The sequence below is a fragment of the Stomoxys calcitrans genome, chromosome 1 (genome assembly GCF_963082655.1).
Source record: "Stomoxys calcitrans chromosome 1, idStoCalc2.1, whole genome shotgun sequence".
NCBI classification, from domain to species: domain Eukaryota; kingdom Metazoa; phylum Arthropoda; class Insecta; order Diptera; family Muscidae; genus Stomoxys; species Stomoxys calcitrans.
Genome location: NC_081552.1, coordinates 44,529,003 through 44,547,645, shown reverse-complemented (window position 1 = coordinate 44,547,645; position 18,643 = coordinate 44,529,003). Strand labels below are relative to the sequence as shown.

The window sequence follows — 18,643 nt, the reverse complement described above, 5'->3', positions numbered from 1 at the left end:
AAATTTGTATCCACCTTTTCTATCGATTGCAGATCCTTCAGAATGTGGTTATAATGTGTTTGAGGGTGCACCAAATCCATTGTGTGATATGAGCAGAGCTCTTTTCCGTAGAGGTTCTTTAACCAATAATCAAATGATGCAAAGCAAACAACTACAACAGCAACAACAACAAAATGTACTCAATGCCAATGCAACAAACACAAATAGCAGCAGCAGCAGCAGTAGTGTGAACAACACATTCTCAGCGTCAACGGCAATGGCCAGCGATAATTCCAATAAAATCTCACAAAATGGTCCAACAAGTAGCAGTAGCAATAGCGCAACAAATAGTGGCGTAGGTAGAGGATGTGATGGCAAAGGTGGTGGTGGTATAACTACAAGCGGCACCAGTTACTTGGCTAAAGCATTGAAAGCTATTGAATCAGCAGCACCATCACCACCCAACACAGCAACGACAAACACAACGGCAACAGCGTCATCATTGGCGCTGCAGCAGCAAAAAGGGGAGACATCAACAAAGACTGTTATGGACAAATGTGCAGTAGTACTCGATAAAATAGATCAATTCAATTCTGTACGTTTAAACTCTTCTACCACTACTACGGCGACTACAACAACTACTACTACTACTATTACTAGTGATAGCAAGAAATCGGAGATTCTGGTAGAGAACTCAGATAGTGATGGCGAAATGTTTGAATTCGAAGAAGCAGACATTCTATTGCCCCCACTGTATTTACTCAAAGATGAGGGCACCAACGACAAATGGGTTCTCTTGAGTGATTTGTGCAATTTACTTAAAGTCAAATCGAAGGATACTCTATTGAATAAGGTAAGTAGTCGTGGTGTCGTCCTTGCGGGCAATGGAGGACCTTATAAAAATATTGCCTGTAGAATTATGGAAATGTTTTAGTTCTGCCCTTTAAGGTGATTGATGATAAGCACTTGGGGAGGGAGAAGGCTATGTTGAGAAGCGATATATGCATTCCCAGGTTTGCGTTTTTCCTTGTTGGTGTGTTTCTGTTGACCATGGCCATAGAGCCATAACCTTGACAAGAGTGATTGATGACATATAAATCTTGTTGTTTAAACCGCCACAGCCACTACATGAAACATGTTGGCTTAAATGGGAAATAATGGAAACAATAATCAAAGGCCAAATTTTGTATAAAATTTAAATTTTAACGGATAAATTGAAAAAAAAAAAACAGTTGAATGAGAAGCTCGTTTTTGCAGAACCCTACATAGTGTAGAATGACAAGAGCTTTAGAGATTCCATAAGTCCAACAGTTTAAGATCTGGGAACAGTTTTCCTCAAAACAACAGGGTTCGTCGCACCAGAGTATAGTTTTCCCCAAAACTACTCAACAGTATTCCGAATAATACGTTCGTTGCTAATAAATGCCTATTAAATGTTTCAATCACTTCAGTTAGTTTGTATTGTAATATTAAATTGTCTCTTTTTCGTTCACCAGTCACTCCCTTTCACCTTCACTCGCCTGTCGCTTTGCTGCCATCCTTAAATCTGATTACTCATCTGTAATGAGCTGATGAACGAAAAGAACCTACTAAAATATTGGGTTGCCCAAAAAGTAATTGCGGATTTTTCATATAGTCGGCGTTGACAATTATTTTCACAGCTTGTGACTCTGTAATTGCATTCTTTCTTCTGTCAGTTATCAGCTGTTACTTTTAGCTTGCTTTAGAAAAAAAGTGTAAAAAAGTATATTTGATTAAAGTTCATTCCAAGTTTTATTAAAAATGCATTTACTTTCTTTTAAAAAATCCGCAATTACTTTTTGGGCAACCCAATAGTTCATCCCCTTCATTGGCCCCTTAATTGAATTAATTCCTTACACCAGTGGGGCTAATGCCCACAATTTCTTGCTGTGCGACCACACAATAGACATTTGTACTATACCGTACTCTTGGGATTTCATCTTGGTGGACCTTAATTCGTAAACTAATTAAGATTTAATTCAAGTTACAGTTTTGGCACGTTGCGCTATGGCGTGGACAGAGAAAACAGATGGCAAAAATCAAAATTTTCATGTGCACCAACGAATTTTTGAACTAACCTATCTTAAAAATTCCAATGATTTCAAAAATGGTATCCACAAGACCAGATTTTCAGTTTAAGAGATACGGTTCGATTGGTTCGATTTCAAGTGTTATATCTCGAAAAGTAGTTAAGGGACTGTAATTTTTTATTTTGTATATGGAAGGATATCTTTAATAAGTGTAGAATTATCAAAAAATAATAATAATAATAATAATAATAGAGATTTATTTAAGCTTCTCCAGGTAAATTCGAGTTTTTTCGTGGCAAAAATCATATTTTGAACCAATTAAGATAACTGAATAATTTAAACGGCACATGGAAGATAACTGTTCAGGCTATAAAACGAATATTAAAAAAGGGTGCTACGCCATGTAGGTGCTTAGTTATAGCTCATCAAAGTCAGAATTTGTGGAAAAATTTTAAGTTTCTGGATTAAAAAAATATTTTTTGTAAATTTTATATTTTCCAATTTTTTTTTAAATATTTTTTTCAACTTTCTGTTAAATTTTCATCTGAATTTGTATGTGAATCTATGTCTAAATGACTAATCATTTCTAAGCTATAATTTGTTTCTAATTTTTTTGTGACTTTACATGGCGCTTTGAAGAAATAAGTGGATCGGAAGATCCTGCAGAATCTTGTATAGGTTCTCATTTTGCTTCATCCGTGATGTTGCCCAAAAAGTAATTGCGGATTTTTCATATAGTCGGCGTTGACAAATTTTTTCACAGCTTGTGACTCTGTAGATGCATTCTTTCTTCTGTCAGTTATCAGCTGTTACTTTTAGCTTGCTTTAGAAAAAAAGTGTAAAAAAGTATATTTGATTAAAGTTCATTCTAAGTTTTATTAAAAATGCATTTACTTTCTTTTAAAAAATCCGCAATTACTTTTTGGGCAACCCAATATTTTTATGGAATTTGTTAAGAGTCTCCTGTTAGCAACAACTGATAGTCAATTACATCTTTGCCATGTGCCAATATTTTATGGACTGTTGGGGTCAATTTCTTCTGTGGATACTTTTTCGCTAAAAGTGTTGCAGTTTTTGATGCTTATTCTCCATATTTTGTATATAGAATTGATGCTTTCCTTGCAGTTTAAGACATTTAAAATAGTTCTTAATCTTTTTACGATTTGATTGTTGATTCTAGTTACTGTCTCATCAATTTCCGTATCCGAATTTGGGAGAGTTTACTTGTAGTCCAGCTTTTTAAAAAATTTATTCTGTTTTTGCTTCTTTCTGATATTTTCCTTAACCTTAGTTGATGTATTTTCATCGAAGTTTTCTTCCTTTTGTGGTACGGTATATGCCAATTTTAGCAAGAACTACATGCATCGTATCCTCACATGCAGAGGTGACGTTCCATATTCGTAGTTCTCCTTGTATGTAGAATAGTTCAAATTACCGAAGTTCTTCTGACTCTTTTTACAAATTGGACATGACAATGTTGAGGTTATTCCCGTCAGTTCGTTTACGAATTTTTCGTCAAGCATGCTCAATTCAATAAAGTTGCATTCAATATATTTCCCTTGCCCAATGTTCAACACTGTGGGCTTAATCTTGCTTATTCCTTGTTCAATATCCTTCACCGTTACACTTATGTGTTCAGATGAGTCAGATTCCTTTGCAAACATAATTGGTCGGCAATAATGCACTGATGAAGGACGTGAATTTTTCCAGTGAAGGGAAACGTCAGATTTTAGCCGCAAAGGAACAAAAGATGTCGTAAACATATCTGCGTCTGATATTGTTTCATCGGAAGATATCCTTTGCTTTGTCCTGATAATGCATCGCAACCCCACTCACTCATTCTCAGGAAGACTCTCCAGCAGCCATTGGTGCAATAGATCCTGCAGGCTGGTTTTCGCAGAGACTTCCGTAAATTCCGTATGCAGTGTTCGTGAATCCAATTTGACTTGCGTATTACGACTATATGTGGATAAAATATCAACCCCGTGTTTGATTAACGATGTCCTTAGTATGTCAAATATTTCTTGGGAGTGTTCTAGGTCCATAAACAAGGCCAAGGCTTCTTCCAAACTACACTTTTTAATGGGTGTGTTTGGAGGCGCGGTAATGCTTTCTCTAATCCTTTTTAAACGCTTTGGGATTGCATCAGCAACAGATTTTGTAATCTGTTTGTCCTTTGTATATTTGATAGACAGCGCTTTTGATAATTGCGACGTGGTCAATTTATTGGTGCCATCTGTAAGTCTCCTCTTTCTTGTGTAAACTGAACAATCCTCCATATTCGTTTTTTGGTCTTCCTTTTGATGTAGTGTGTATCTCTTCTAGCCATGTCAGTCCGTCCGTCTGTCGAAAGCACGCTAACTTTCGAAGGCGTACAGCTAGGCGCTTGAAATTTTGGAAAAATACTTCTCGTTAGTGTAGGTCAGTTGGAATTGTAAATGGGCCAAATCGGTCCATGTTTTGATATAGCTGCCATATAAACCAACCTTGGGTCTTGACTTCTAGAGCTTCTTGAAGGCCCAATTCTTATCCGATTTGGCTGAAACTTTGCATGACGTGTTCTGGTATGGCTCTCAATAACTGTGCTAAGTATGGTCTAAATCAGTCCATAATCTGATATAGCCGCTATGTAAACCGATCTCCCGATAAGACATCTTGAGCCTCTAGAGGGCGCAATTTCTATCCGATTTGGCTGATCGAAATTTTGCATGAAGTGTTTTTTTGTTGACTTTCAGCAACTGTGTCAATTATGGCCTAAATTACTCCATATCCTGATATAGCCGCCATATAAACCGATCTCCCGATTAGACTTCTTGGGCTCCTAGATGACGCCATTCTTATCTAATATGGTTGAAGTTTTGCATATGTTTTGGTATGACTTCCAACAATTGTTCAAAGGGCGCAGTTATTGAAATTTTGAAGGTGGCATTTTTCTATGACTGAGGTTTTCTCCTTGAAAAAGTCATTCAACAAACTTGACAAATGCGATCCATGGTGGAGGGTAAATATATTTATGGAAGCTGAATTTTGGCACAAATGCGTTTTTTATCCATTAAGGATTTATGTTCGAGGACTATATCTTTTCATTGCCCCCGCAAAGACTGGACTCCAGATTTGAAATCTTCAGCTCCCAAAAGGAGTATTAAATGTCCGATTTTGTTGAAATTTGGGAAAAATTTGTTATAATTTACTGACCCTAGTCCATATTTTGATATTGCTGCCATATAGATCGTCTCCAGATTGAGCCTATAAAATGCGGGTTCGACTTTAGGTGTAGATCCCATACTAATGTGCCCACAATTTTCGGTATTTTGGCTCTGAAACTCACATTTTTATTCCAATTTGTATAAAATTTGGCCAGCGACATTTTCTCGGCATGGTAAAAGTATATTTCAATCCATGGACGAATCGAACAATATTTTATATAGGGGTACATTTCACATATAAAGATTTTTGAACCGAATTTAGCGAACTCTAGATGGAATTTAGAATAGAGATACTCCGATTTGGTGTAGGCGGTCTGTTTTCATGTTTAATGGTGACGACAACAACAACATTTGAAAAATTCCACATTTTTAAAAAAAGTGGTCTTTGACAATGCCGGGTACATAAAATCGAATAGGATAGAGATCATTTTGTTTTTCTTTTGAGGTTTAAAGATGGAGTGATAGAGAATAAAAGTTCGTTACTCATATGTGCATGAAAATGTGATGTTTTTGGATTTTAACATTCAGACCACTAGTTAAAAGTCGGTTAGGATATATAGACTATTTCAAACTTTAGTTCAAATACAAAAAAAGGGGAAAGTAAACAGGAAGCGCCTTAAGATAGCGGGGTGGTTTTGATATAAAAATGCGTCAGTTTGGCATTTAAAACTTAATACCTCCCCTTTATGAAAATACAAACAATCATAGAAATGTGTTTGTAAAAACAGCAGTAAGCCTGCTGAAAATGGGATAGCTGCAAATTGTTGCAAAAACAGCAAAAATTGCCTGCTGCTTTAAAATTGTGAAAAGTTAAAAAAACTCAAAAATGTCATAAATATTTGAAACAAAAAATATATTCCATCTTATTTTCCAATATTATAAGGATCTAACTTAATTTTTTTTCAAAATTTCCACAATTTCCTAATTTTTGATCGAATTTAAATAACAGCAGACAAAATAGATGCTTTTCAACAAAAAATTAACGTCCAAAATTGCCAATTTTTGTACTAATACATAACAAATGTTATTTCGAAGTTCAAAAAATTTGAATGGATTTATTCAAAAGTTGAAGATTTTGAATTGTAAATCAGCAGACAGTGTTTGCTGATATCAGCAGACTAATTTTCTGGGTGGAGTAATGATTATATTCTCATGGCAAAATTTTTTACAAAAAGTCGAAACATCTACTTTTTGCAAAAGTCGACTTTTTGATAAACCCGAAAAGTTGACTTTTTGCAAAAATAAGTCGAAAAGTCGATTTTAGCTACAGCGGTCAAAAAAAGTATTCATCATTAGCAAAATTGATAATAAATTCACTTATTTTGGGTAATTGAAGAAAATTTAAAGTAAACAAATAATGCAGTTTTATGCAATAGTTTATTTTTCGTAATATGTTTTAAAATAAATTCAAAAAATAAATTTAATTAGCGCAAAAAATGCAATTTTATATAATAACACCAAAAACAGAACAAAAAAAGTATTCATCATTGATGTGCTATCATCAAAGTCAAATTCAAATATTATTTGGGAATCCCCCTTTTCTGTTTTATTTAGTAAAGGAGGCTTTGCCCTTGACAGCAAATATTTAATTTCATTGAAAATATAGTTTTTGTCAAAATGGGTCGTAAGCAAAACGAGGTTTCTGATGAGGTAAAAGTTTTGATAATAAAACACCACAGGAATGGTTTAACTCAAAAAACTATCAGTGAAATATTAAATAGACCACGATCTACTATACAATCCATCATCAGAAAGTGGACAGAAACGAAAACTGTTGACAATAAACCAAGATCTGGTCGACCAAAAGCACTTTCAGTTGGAGATGTGCGTTGGCTAGTGCGGCAAGTTCAGAAAACTCCGAAGACAAATGCGACCATTCTTCGTAAAAACACTATGGAATATTTAGGGAAGGAAGTTACTACACAAACAATGCGAAATACACTCAAAAGGCATAGTTACAGAGGAAGAACTGCACGTAAGAAGCCCTTTATAAATAAAATAAACCGAGTGAAAAGGCTAAACTTCGCAAAAATGTATGTAAAACAGCCCGAATCATTTTGGAAAACAGTCATTTTTGCAGACGAGAGCAAGTTTAATCTTTTTGGGTGCTATGAAAAGGTCATAGTGTACAGAAAACCAAATACAGAGCTTGAAGAACGAAACACAGTTGCTACTGTAAAACATGGTGGAGGTGGTTTAATGGTTTGGGGGTGTATGGCGGCTTCAGGAGCGGGAAATCTTGAAATTATTAATGGAGTAATGGATCATAAGTATTACATTGACATTTTAAAGAGGAATTTAAAAGATAGTGCTGTAAAACTTGGGCTTGGTAATAACTTTCAATATTATCAAGATAATGACCCCAAACATTCTGCTTTAAATACCAAGATGTGGATGCTGTATAACTGCCCCAAAGTCATTAAAACTCCTCCTCAAAGTCCCGACTTGAACCCAATTGAAGATCTTTGGGAACATCTCGAACGCAAATTGAGAACGCGCAATTTTTCGAGCAAGAGTCAAATGCAACAGGTGATAATGGAGGAATGGACTAATATAGACCAAAATATAACCGCTAAATTAGTCCAATCGATGTCAAACCGTTTAAAAGAAGTTATAAGACGCGGTGGTCGAATAACAAAGTATTAATTTTTTTAAATTATGTTATTTATTTTTTTGTTTTTTTGCAATGATGAATACTTTTTTTGTTTAATTTTTTGTGTTCAGCTGTAAAATGGCCCTTTTTGTTCCAATAAATACTATTTTTTTCTTTAAAAACAATGAAATTGTGTACATATATATCACACAAGCACTACTGCATCATTAGTTTAATATGTTTTTATTCCAATTGTCTTTTGTAGACTTATTAAAAAAAAAAGCATTGAATGATGAATACTTTTTTTGACCGCTGTATTTTGATAAAAGTCGAAAAGTCCGACAAATGTCCACACATCAGGTTCATATGTATTGGGTATTTACCCGGTAGGTAGATGCCCATCTCTACACATTGAATAGTTTTTAAGTGTAAGGCGCATTTATGATTAAGTGGCAACGAATTTGGTTTTAGGTTTTTATACAATTAATCATAAAGCCTAGTTCTGTATTTGACTTTTCGCTCCAACCACTCAAAACGCACAATAAAAATTGATAATACCGACATATTACGGCATTTACTGAGTTCTATGGGAAAAATAGCAGGACATGTCCCTTCGTCATTATAGATTTTGCTTAAAATAATTGTACATGTATGCATATTAATTTCCCTGCAGGACTTTGAACCGGTTCCAAACTGGTGATTTCACCTGTTTTCAGTGACTGGTCCGCTGACTATCCATATAACTAGGGCCAATAATTTTCAACCGGTCATTTCATCGGTTTATAACACTGGCCATTTTACTGGTATACAAAATCGATTAGTTCACAGGTTTGAAAAATCTATCATTTCTTCGGTTAAAAAAAACCCACCACTTCAACGGCTGAAAAACCAGTCATTTCTCCGGTTAATACTAACACATCGCTTCACCTGTTTGGACAATTTTTTAATAACTTTTTATTAAGTTTTTTTTTTGTTTCATACATAAAAAATAAACAATAAATAAACTCAAGGTAAAAATAAAAGTAAAGAACAAATAAAGTAATTCATAAAACGATTCAGTATTAATTCAAAACAACAACAAAAAATTAATATTTGACAATAATTATTTCTTAATATTTAAATATTATTTTTTCATTAAATGCATCGTTTTTCTATGCTGTTGCGTCCTTCTATCATTTTTCGGCGGTAAAATTGCTTCTAAAAAAGAATAAAAAATGAATTAAAAATTTGCATCATTTATCGCATATTATTTGCATTTAGAAAAATATTTATATTTAGCAAATTATTTACATTTTGCAAATATTTGCTCCTGTGCTTGTATGCTACTTCCATTTGAAATTAGAACACAGACTGAACAAAATTGTCTAGCAGCAGCCAAAGCAAAAAACATCAATTTCTCTGCGCACAAGTAACGGGTTAACTTGTTGTTTTGTTTTACTATGTTTTGTTCAAAGAAAAAAAACTCACCCAGAACACGTCGTTGTTTGTGGTTGTTGTTATAATACGATGCGTGTACAACAAGGAAAGCACCAAAAACAACGAGTGCAAAAATAACGAGTGCAAAAATAACGAGTGCGAAAAAACGAACTGTCCCCAACATAGAGACATTATACTGGTGTTTTTACCGGTTTATTCTGCAAAAAGAAAAATACGCCCAAGCTGCCACATAATGGACTGGTAATATGACCGGTAATTTGTGTTAATAAAGGTGAATTTACCCCCAAGAAACATCCTGCAGGGTCCTCATGTACAACCACAATCAACTGTTTCAATGATGGTGCCCTTGTTGTGTGTTTTTTAACCCTTGTTTATTATCTGACGACAAATAGAGTCCGTCGGCGCACAAAAGTGTTGGCACAAACGGTATCCTTTAAATATCTATGTTACCGATATGGCAACGTGCTTGATTGGTCTGTTCGCGCACTTTTCCAGCAAAAAATTGTCATTAGAAAATTGCAAGAGAGTAATCACAGCCTCTAACTCTCTCTTTTATTTGAATTAAAGAGCTGGTTTTCGTAAAATTTCTGCTGGAAAAAGAACCTCTAATGGAAATTTGCAAGCTCTCCATTACCAATCTCTTAAAATTTTGCTCGCTCTCAAATTCTAGCTCTCTTCTGCTGACAACTAAAGTACGCGAACACACATGTTATCTAATGGCAACCTGCTTGGTTCAAACATGAAAAGTGATTATTTTTGAGAAATACCTACCTCACTTTTTGACGAAAAATGTCCAAAAGCTTAAAGAAATTACGGAATCGTAGCGGAAAATAATTATTAATTTACACAAACAAGCAAATCGTATGCGGAGATTGGAGAAAGTATAATAGATATGAAAGATGTATGATAAGTATGAAAGATAGATAGAAGAAATACACGTCCAAGCTTCATACAGTTGGGATGCGTCCAGAGGGTTCTAGTCCGAAGTCGAATAGGATTGGATGGGCAGTTAAAAAAGTGGCGTGTGTCATATGGTACCAGTTTACCATCGGGACATACTTTCAATAGGCGGTTGCATCTGCCGGAACAAAATTAAGTCAAAACTACTCTGGTTTGCTAAGGGTGGCTAATTTCTTCAAGTGCAATGGGTGGCGGTCAATCTCCAAGGTCTACGTTCACTGGGCGGTGCATACCTATCGACAAGATAGTGATGGATATGGTCTTTTGCGATAGCAACCCAGTAGAAATTGTTTAGACATCACGTAGTTGTGCCTTCGCACGGGTAGAATCTTCGTGTCCCGATTTAGGTGTTTTACGTGAGAACTGTGGAGACAGCCCGTCGCAGTACATATGACAGCATTTGGACAGATTTGAATGTTATTTCACTGCGCTTCCCCTAGCTGGAGTGTTCACACCAGCGCTGCATAGTTTATTACTGAACGGTCAATTGCTGTGTACGTGGTCAACAAGGTTTCTTTGTCAGTAACTTGTTTCTACTTTTAATAATTCGCTACCCAGCCATTCAGGCCTGGCTGGAAGGAGGTGTTAGCGATTTCCTCAAATAATTTGGCATGGCCTTCCTCCACGGATCGAATTTCTCAAGTTATTTTATAGAATTGTCGTTGGCAAATCAGGCAATTACAAATAGGTTATATATATCCTGTTATTACCCATTTATTTTCCTCGTTTATTTGTTTTGGCTACTAGAACCGATATCAAATGGGATATTGGTGCTTTGATGATGAAAGTCATGTCTAAAATTTCAACCAAATCGAAGTATAATAGCGTCGTCATGAAGCTAAAGAAGTCAGATAGGGATATGGGTTTATATGGGAGCTATTTCAAATTTGGGCCATTTAAAATTCAAACCGACTTACACTTAGCAATGGTATTCGTGCAAAATTTCAAGTGCCTAGCTTTACCCTTAAAGTTTACACGCTTCGAAAACCAGACGGGCGGACAAAAATCTCTATATCTACTTGATATCCCATTACTATTAAGAATATATATACTTCACAGGTCTTAGACCATTATTTGGATGTTTAAACCTAGGAAAACCAGGAAGGTTTCTGGGACCAAGTTGCCTTCTATGATGAGGGAAATTTTGACATTCTTTGATCAGATGGAAGAGTAAACGTGTGATGGAAACCAAACGCTGATGTGGTGTAATGTGACTGCTGTGCTCTTCAATCCTCAACGACTGTGACTTAAATATTTGTCAAGTTATGTCCATCGTCTCTAACTTGTTACTACTTTTTATTGATTTATGAATATTTTTTCTTGAAATAAAGTGTTTTGTGGTATTAACGCGAGGACGTCGAATATCTTTACCGACAGTAAAATGGCCACAAGGGCAATAACAACCAGGAGGGTAAGGTCACGAACAGTCATGCAGTGTAAGAAGGAGAATAACGTAGGGATCCCAATTTAGGACGAAAAATCGACTTTTTGACTTTTCGACTTTTATTAGAGCAAAAATCGATTTTTCGACTTATTGTTGCAAAAAGTCGACTTTTGTACAAAAGTAGACGTTTCGACTTTTTGTCAACAATGTCCAAAATTTTCTATTTCCTATAACTCTTCGTAGACTTTTGCCATGAAGATATATTTACAGACCGCCTTTACCAAATCGGAGTCTATCGATTCGAAATTCCATCTAGACGTCGCTAAATTCGGCGCAAGAATCTCTGTTTGTGAAATCTACCCTTATATGGGTGCTACTATTGGAACAAAAATGTGGGTTTCAGAGCAAAAATACCGAAAATTGTGGGTACGTTAGAATGAAACCAAACCCAAAGGTTGGAACCATTCGCATTTTATGACCTTAAGAATTTTAATCTCGGACATTGAATACCCCTTTTAGGAGCTGAAGATTTCGAATCTGAAGTCCAGTCTTTACGGGTACAATGTGAAGATATATTTCTATACAACCCATCCTCGAACATAAGCGCTTAATGGATAAAAGACACATTTGTGCCGAAATTCCATAAACATAAAATTATTAAGCCGAATCTTACACTTATAAGGGTGTAATCGCTGAAATTTTGCATAGATATGGCACGAACTTCTATTACCATCTGACTACCGCTGCCGACGATCATCAAATCGATTCAATCACATAATGCTATTACCTTCCGTGTAAATGTTTATGTAACTAAGAAAAAGGTACCAAAATAAATCTCAGAAAAATTGGAAACAATTCTTACTAAGCAGCCAGAATGCGAACAGCTGTATAAAAATTTTTATTTTTGTTTTGACTTTGTAGTAACACAGCTGTGATTGTTTTTTCTAAAATATTAAGAAAATGTCTATTTATCCGATATTCCACACATTAGCAACCAAACAGTGATATAATGAAAATACAAATATATAACACATTTGAAGAAAATAAGTTGTAAAACAAATCTTATTTCTAAAATCCCTTTAACATTTCAATTTACGGCATTTGCCACTCAAGGTAGTTTTGTTGGGTGTAGATTTTTGTTGTTGTGCTAATGACGCTGCCTCTTAATTGTACCATGCTTAGCAGCAACATAAGCAAAGCAAAAGTTGTATCTCTCTATTTTCGTATTCAACTTCAAAATCGATTATTCGACTTTTTATTCATTGAAAGTCGACTTCGATTTTTTTACACACAAAGTCGACTGATCGATTGGTCGAAAGTCGACTTTGGGATCCCTAGAATAACGCCTTTTCCGCATCGTTTGGGTGCCGGGCCATAACGGAGTAAGGGGGAATGAAATAGCAAACGATTTGGCAGTGAAGGTCAGAGAACTGCTGTCGAAAATCCTATGGGGTGGTCCGGGTCATGAGAGGACAAGGAAATTAATGAAAAGAAATAAGAAGGAGGTTAGTATAGCTATTGGTATCATAACGGGACACATAGGACTACAAGCTCACTTATGCAAAATCGGTGGAGCAAGTGATAGCATGTGGGGAAGTTGATGAGAGGTTGGACCATTTCCTATGTCATTGCCCGGCTTTCGCGGCTAACAGATACCAGCACTTCGGTGTGGATACTACACAAGATATGAACCAACTTAGGGGAGTGGAATGGAAAACAAGGGTTTTGTAAGTAGCATAGAATTCCTAACTTGGATTTTTTTCGAGTTTACTTTTTAGTTTTTAATGCGCACAACAAGCCGATTACTGGCTTATGTGTATGCCCATAGTGCCGCCCCATTCCACTATCTGCACCCTCTTTTCAAACCTAACCTAATGTATTTTTGTTTTTAATTTTTAGATTTATCCACCATCATCTTCCGCAGCAACCGCTCACAAAAGTCTTATGCGTGAATTGAAAATGTCGGATTTCCTGGAGAAGGCGACATGTTTACAACTTTTGTGCGCTGGTGAAAAATTGAATATTTGCGCATCAAAGGTTGTGCTCATCAAATACAACGAGAATGTTAGAAACTTATTAGGGGTCAATACAATATTAATGAAATTTTAGAAGTAAAACATACAAACAAAAAAAGCTAAAAGGAAAACAAATTGTAGTTATATATACACACATCTACTATATACATTGAAAAAAAAAACATATAATTTAAAGAACAACAGATGAAAAACAAATGCAAAATCCAATAACAGATTTAAAATTATACAAAACAAAAAAATATTGAAAATATTAATAGATTATAAGCTTTAATTAACAAAATTAAAAAAAAATCAAGTAACAAGAAGAACAACCAATTGTGGAAAAATAACAAACAATTCATATACATTTAAACATATACATACATGCATATATTTATACTTTACAGTTTATATGAATAATAAATATAGTTTATAATTTATATTATAATTATGATTAGTCCAAGAAAGGAAGTGAGAATGAAAATCTTTGAAATAGAGATGGCAAGCATGTAAACAAAATAAACGAAAGGAAACTCTATTGATTATTATTAAAATTTCAATTATAGCAAACAAATTGGAAATCTGTATTATTGTGTGTTAAATACGTAAAAATAACAACACACCCTAAACAAAACAAAACCACAACAATGTGCATATATTATTTTAATTCTTTTTATACATACATATTATTACACACTGTATATCTAAATTTTAGTAATTATATTAGCAATTAGTATATATATATATATATATATATATTATTGAAAAAATTTTGTTCTAATGTTTGTTTTAGTCTTATTTTTTATATATAAATATTATGGTATATATTTTTTTGATGTATGTATGTCATCTGTTGGTAACAATAACTAATATTTTTTGTTTGTTTTGTAATCAAAAATCTTATTAAGTCAGCAAAGCAAAGCAAATATTTATGTACTTTGATTTAAGCATAATGTTGAAGATCATGTTTTAACGTAATAATTATGCAATGTTGGAATGATTCCTTCCCTTGTTTATTATTTTAAAAAAATCGTTTTTAGTAAATGGCCTGACCCTGGGCGGACACAATTGTCGTGTGCCTGTCTGATGGCCACTCATATCGTTTTATTTTTAATTTTAATTTGTTAAATGTAGCAAGAAAATGTCGTAGCAGCATGATTTTAAATTCGTTAGAAGGCAATATGAAAGAACACTTTAAAGTTGACTTTAAGTTTAGTTTTAAATTTTATGCAAAGGAAAGCAACTAATTTTATTAATACTTTTATTATTATTATTATAATTTTTTTTATTATATAAATTAAAAAAAAAAAACTATTTATATGATGAATGGAACATGAAAATATTTGTTGTTAAATATTTAAAGAAAACAAACAGAAAACAAAACACAAATGCGATGAAAAATAGATTTTTAAACAGCAGTACTCTTTAATTGCCTTTTACTTATTTTATTTTTAGTTGTTTTATGACTCTAATTGATAGAGGTTTAAGTTTAGCCAAATGTCCAAGGACTGAGCCAGGATGCACTTATAACGTGAGGTCATGCGAACGGCTGAGTACAGTGTTTTTTATTTTTGTTTTAATTTTCTTGTAAATCTAAATGTCAAAGGCTTGATAACACAGCTGTGATTTTTTTTTCTAAAATCTTGAGGGGATGTTCTATTTGATCCAATATTCCACACAAATTCAAAAAACAGTGCTGTAATGATGAAAACACATTTGTAAAATATAAGTTGTGAAACAAAGTTTGTTTCTAAAACCACTTTGACATTTCAAATTACGGCATTTGCCACTCAAGGTAGTTTCGTTGGGGCAGATTTTTGTTGTTGTGCTTATGAGGTTACCTCTTAATTGTACCAGGATGCACTTATAAGGAGAGGTCATGCGAACAGCCGAGTACATTTTTTTTTATTTTTGTTTTGATTTTGCCGTAAATCTAAATTTCAAAGGTTTGATAACACAGATGCGAGTTTTTTTTCTAAAATCTTGAAAAGATATTCTATTGATCCGATATTCCACACATAAGCAACAAAGCGGTGCTATAATGATGAAAATACAAAGAAAAAAACACATTTGAAGAAGATAAGTTGTAAAACAAACATTATTTCTAAAACCGCTTCGACATTTCAATTTACATTTGCCACTCAAGGTAGTTTCGTTGGGTATAGATTTTTGTTGTTCTTCTAATGACACTACCTCTTAATTTTATCATGTAATTGTACTATGGCAAGATATATTCATTTACAGGTAGTGGCAGTAGTCCAACAACAAAATAATGAGCTCACTATCTGCCAAAATCAGTGATTAGTGCAACTCTGATATTGGGTATGTTACTAGTTCGCGCAATTTTTCGTTGTTGGTGTGTGTTATGGTTTTTAACTATAATGCACATACAACCAAAAATCGTTGACAGATAGTGCACATCGCGAGAAAAAGTGATGTTCAGCTGTTTACGGTACACTACCTGGTAATTATGTTATGGTACCATGGGACTGAGCAATACGCTTGTTAAAAGTGCCATCACACTACATGACATGTCATTCAACTTAAAACAACTTAATTTTTGTTTTAAGTTGAATGGAAGCAACCCTAAATTAAAATTTGTTCACAACTTTAACAATTTGTAGCCATAAACGACAGCTTTTGCTCACATTTTTAGGTTATGTTATACAAAAATAACACTAGTGTGATAGTAAAAACGATGAATCGTATGTAAATTGGCAATTTAGACACACATAATGAAATACCAACGATACATAAAAAGTGGCATATCATAAGACAAGAACATGTAGTGTGATAGAGCCTTAACCAATGCAGTTGTTATAACCAGTGTTACCATTGTGCGGCTAACGTTGGAGTTGCCGATCTCTTAAGAGTCAAATTACTTTTTTGTGAGCTTGTGACATTTACAATTTTTTTTGCAACTTTTATACAAATTGCAGAAAATTAATTTTAATTGAAACGCCTCTGTCTCGTGGGGGTTTTTTTACTTTCCAAATTTCGAGATATCTCCGCTTTCTATTTCTGTCTTTCCTGTCTGTGTGGACCACCAAATGACTTTCCGGTTGGGACAACTTCTTCGATTCATTCAGATCTCAGACTACGTTGGCGGAATATTTCTCGTTTTTTTTTTTAAGCCAAGAGGTAAAGTTAAAAATGTCGCGTGACAGATTGTCCCGTTGTTTGGTACTGATTGGTTTTGAGATTTCTTTGCTATTTTCAGAGAATATGCAAGAAAGAGAATAATAACAAAGAGAATGCAAACAGAAATCTGCCATCTAAATACCGTCAAATCTGGCCGGCTGTTAACAGCTGTTCGCGTGAAACCACTTTTTTAAACCCGCTTTGGGATAAATAAACCGGTTTTCCCGCTAAATGCTTTGTACTTAAACTTTGGCAGCACTGACACCTTTAACTTTAGCAATAACGCAAAATATCCATTGTACAATGCTACGCGCCAACTCGATGACGACGAAACAAAGGATCAACTTTATTTCCAACTTTATTCAGTGACACGCTCTATACCAATAGGAGACATTAAACTTGTTATGGGAAATTTCAATCAATCATGGGAATGCCAGGACTTGGCGATGCCAGGAATGACAATGGCGATAGATTGATTGATTTCTTCTCAAGAAAGCGGCACTTTATTGAAGGCACAAAATTCCTCCATGAAATATATACACAAATATACTTGGGAATCACCAGATGAAAAGACCCGTAATCAAAACGACCACATACTTGCCATCAAACTCTTTCTGGGTTCGCTGATGGATGTGAAAACTAAACGAGGAGCCTATATCGATAGTAACCACATGCTCTTAGTGACCACTCTACGTCTACGCCCAGCCGTCGTGAAAAGGACTCAAACAAAAAGCACAAAGTTCAACCTCTTAAACCTAGAGAACCTCGAACAAAGGGGCAACATTAACGGAGATGCTGCAAAATAACACTCATACATTGGCCCACATATCATCAACATGTACGGAGGCGGCCACCTCTATCATAGGCATTGCTCGACGATCCCAACAACCATGGATAAGCAACGAAACTGTAGAGGAAATAAAACACCGTGAGGCCGTTCTGGCCTCACTCAAAAGCGGCAAATCAGCTGACCCTGGTAATATACCTGCTGTACTGTTACAGTATGGGCATACCCCATAGCTCAAGCGATCACGCCAATAATCAGGGAGGCCTGGGATACAAACGCTGTCCCCACGAAATGGAAGAAGGGGATCATGGTCACAATCCCAAAGAAGGGTAACCTAACCCAGTGTAAGAACTGAAATGGGATTACATTGCTAAACGCAATAAAAGTGATGGCAAGTCTTCTTCTGCAACGTATTTCACCTGCACTTGACATCATTTTGAGGAAGGAACAGGCAGGTTTTCGGCCAGGACGTTCTTGTGCCGACTACATTAACTCACCTATACCTTTCATTCATCGACTTTGAGCGTGCTTTTGACACAGTTTCGCGAAGTTGATTGTGAAAAAATCGCAACACTCATTAGGGAGCTGTATAGCAATGTTGAAGTTTCAGTCCGCTTCAACGGAAAAGATAGGCGATCTTTCGGGATTGACCAAGGAGTGAAGCAGGGTTGCATCCTGTCACCGACGCTATTTTTAATTTTATTAGACTGCGTATTAGAAGCAACTAATGTTGAGGCAACGAATGGCATACGCTGGGGTATTAACGACTTCCTCGGTGACATCGACAACGCGGATGATATAGGCCTGAGGGTAAACTGCAAAGACCAAACTGATGAGGATAGGAACATCAAATCTGACACCGCTCACTATAAACGGCCATATCATTGAAAACTTCTATCTTGGCAGCAAGATAACAAAGGTCGTACATAGGCCTACGTATCAACAAGGCTAGAAGTGCCTTTATTAAACTCAAGAAAATTAGGAGATGCAGTGATATCTCACATAGAACAAATGTCTGGATGTTTAATAGTAGTGTTAAATATATTTTATTATATGGTTGTACAACTTGAAGCTCGACACAAGCGACTAC

At 35.0% G+C, this 18,643-nt stretch overlaps 1 protein-coding gene and 1 long non-coding RNA gene across 3 annotated transcripts in view; both read left to right on the top strand.

Annotated features, from left to right (window-relative positions):
- LOC106094987 (serine-rich adhesin for platelets) overlaps positions 1–15,027 on the top strand; it is a 114,262-nt gene extending 99,235 nt beyond the window's left edge. For both annotated transcript variants that reach the window (XM_059360661.1, XM_059360660.1), the window contains 2 exons: positions 33–832; positions 13,510–15,027. In XM_059360661.1, coding sequence (XP_059216644.1) covers positions 33–832; positions 13,510–13,719 — 1,010 coding nt within the window. In that variant the 3' untranslated portion in view covers positions 13,720–15,027. The remainder of the gene's footprint in view (positions 1–32; positions 833–13,509) is intronic.
- Positions 15,028–16,490: 1,463 nt separating this feature from the next.
- On the top strand, positions 16,491–17,966 carry LOC131994182 (uncharacterized). The gene is made up of 2 exons (XR_009396512.1): positions 16,491–16,766; positions 16,846–17,966. It is a non-coding gene; the product is annotated as an uncharacterized LOC131994182 (long non-coding RNA).
- The last annotated feature ends 677 nt before the right edge of the window (positions 17,967–18,643 follow it).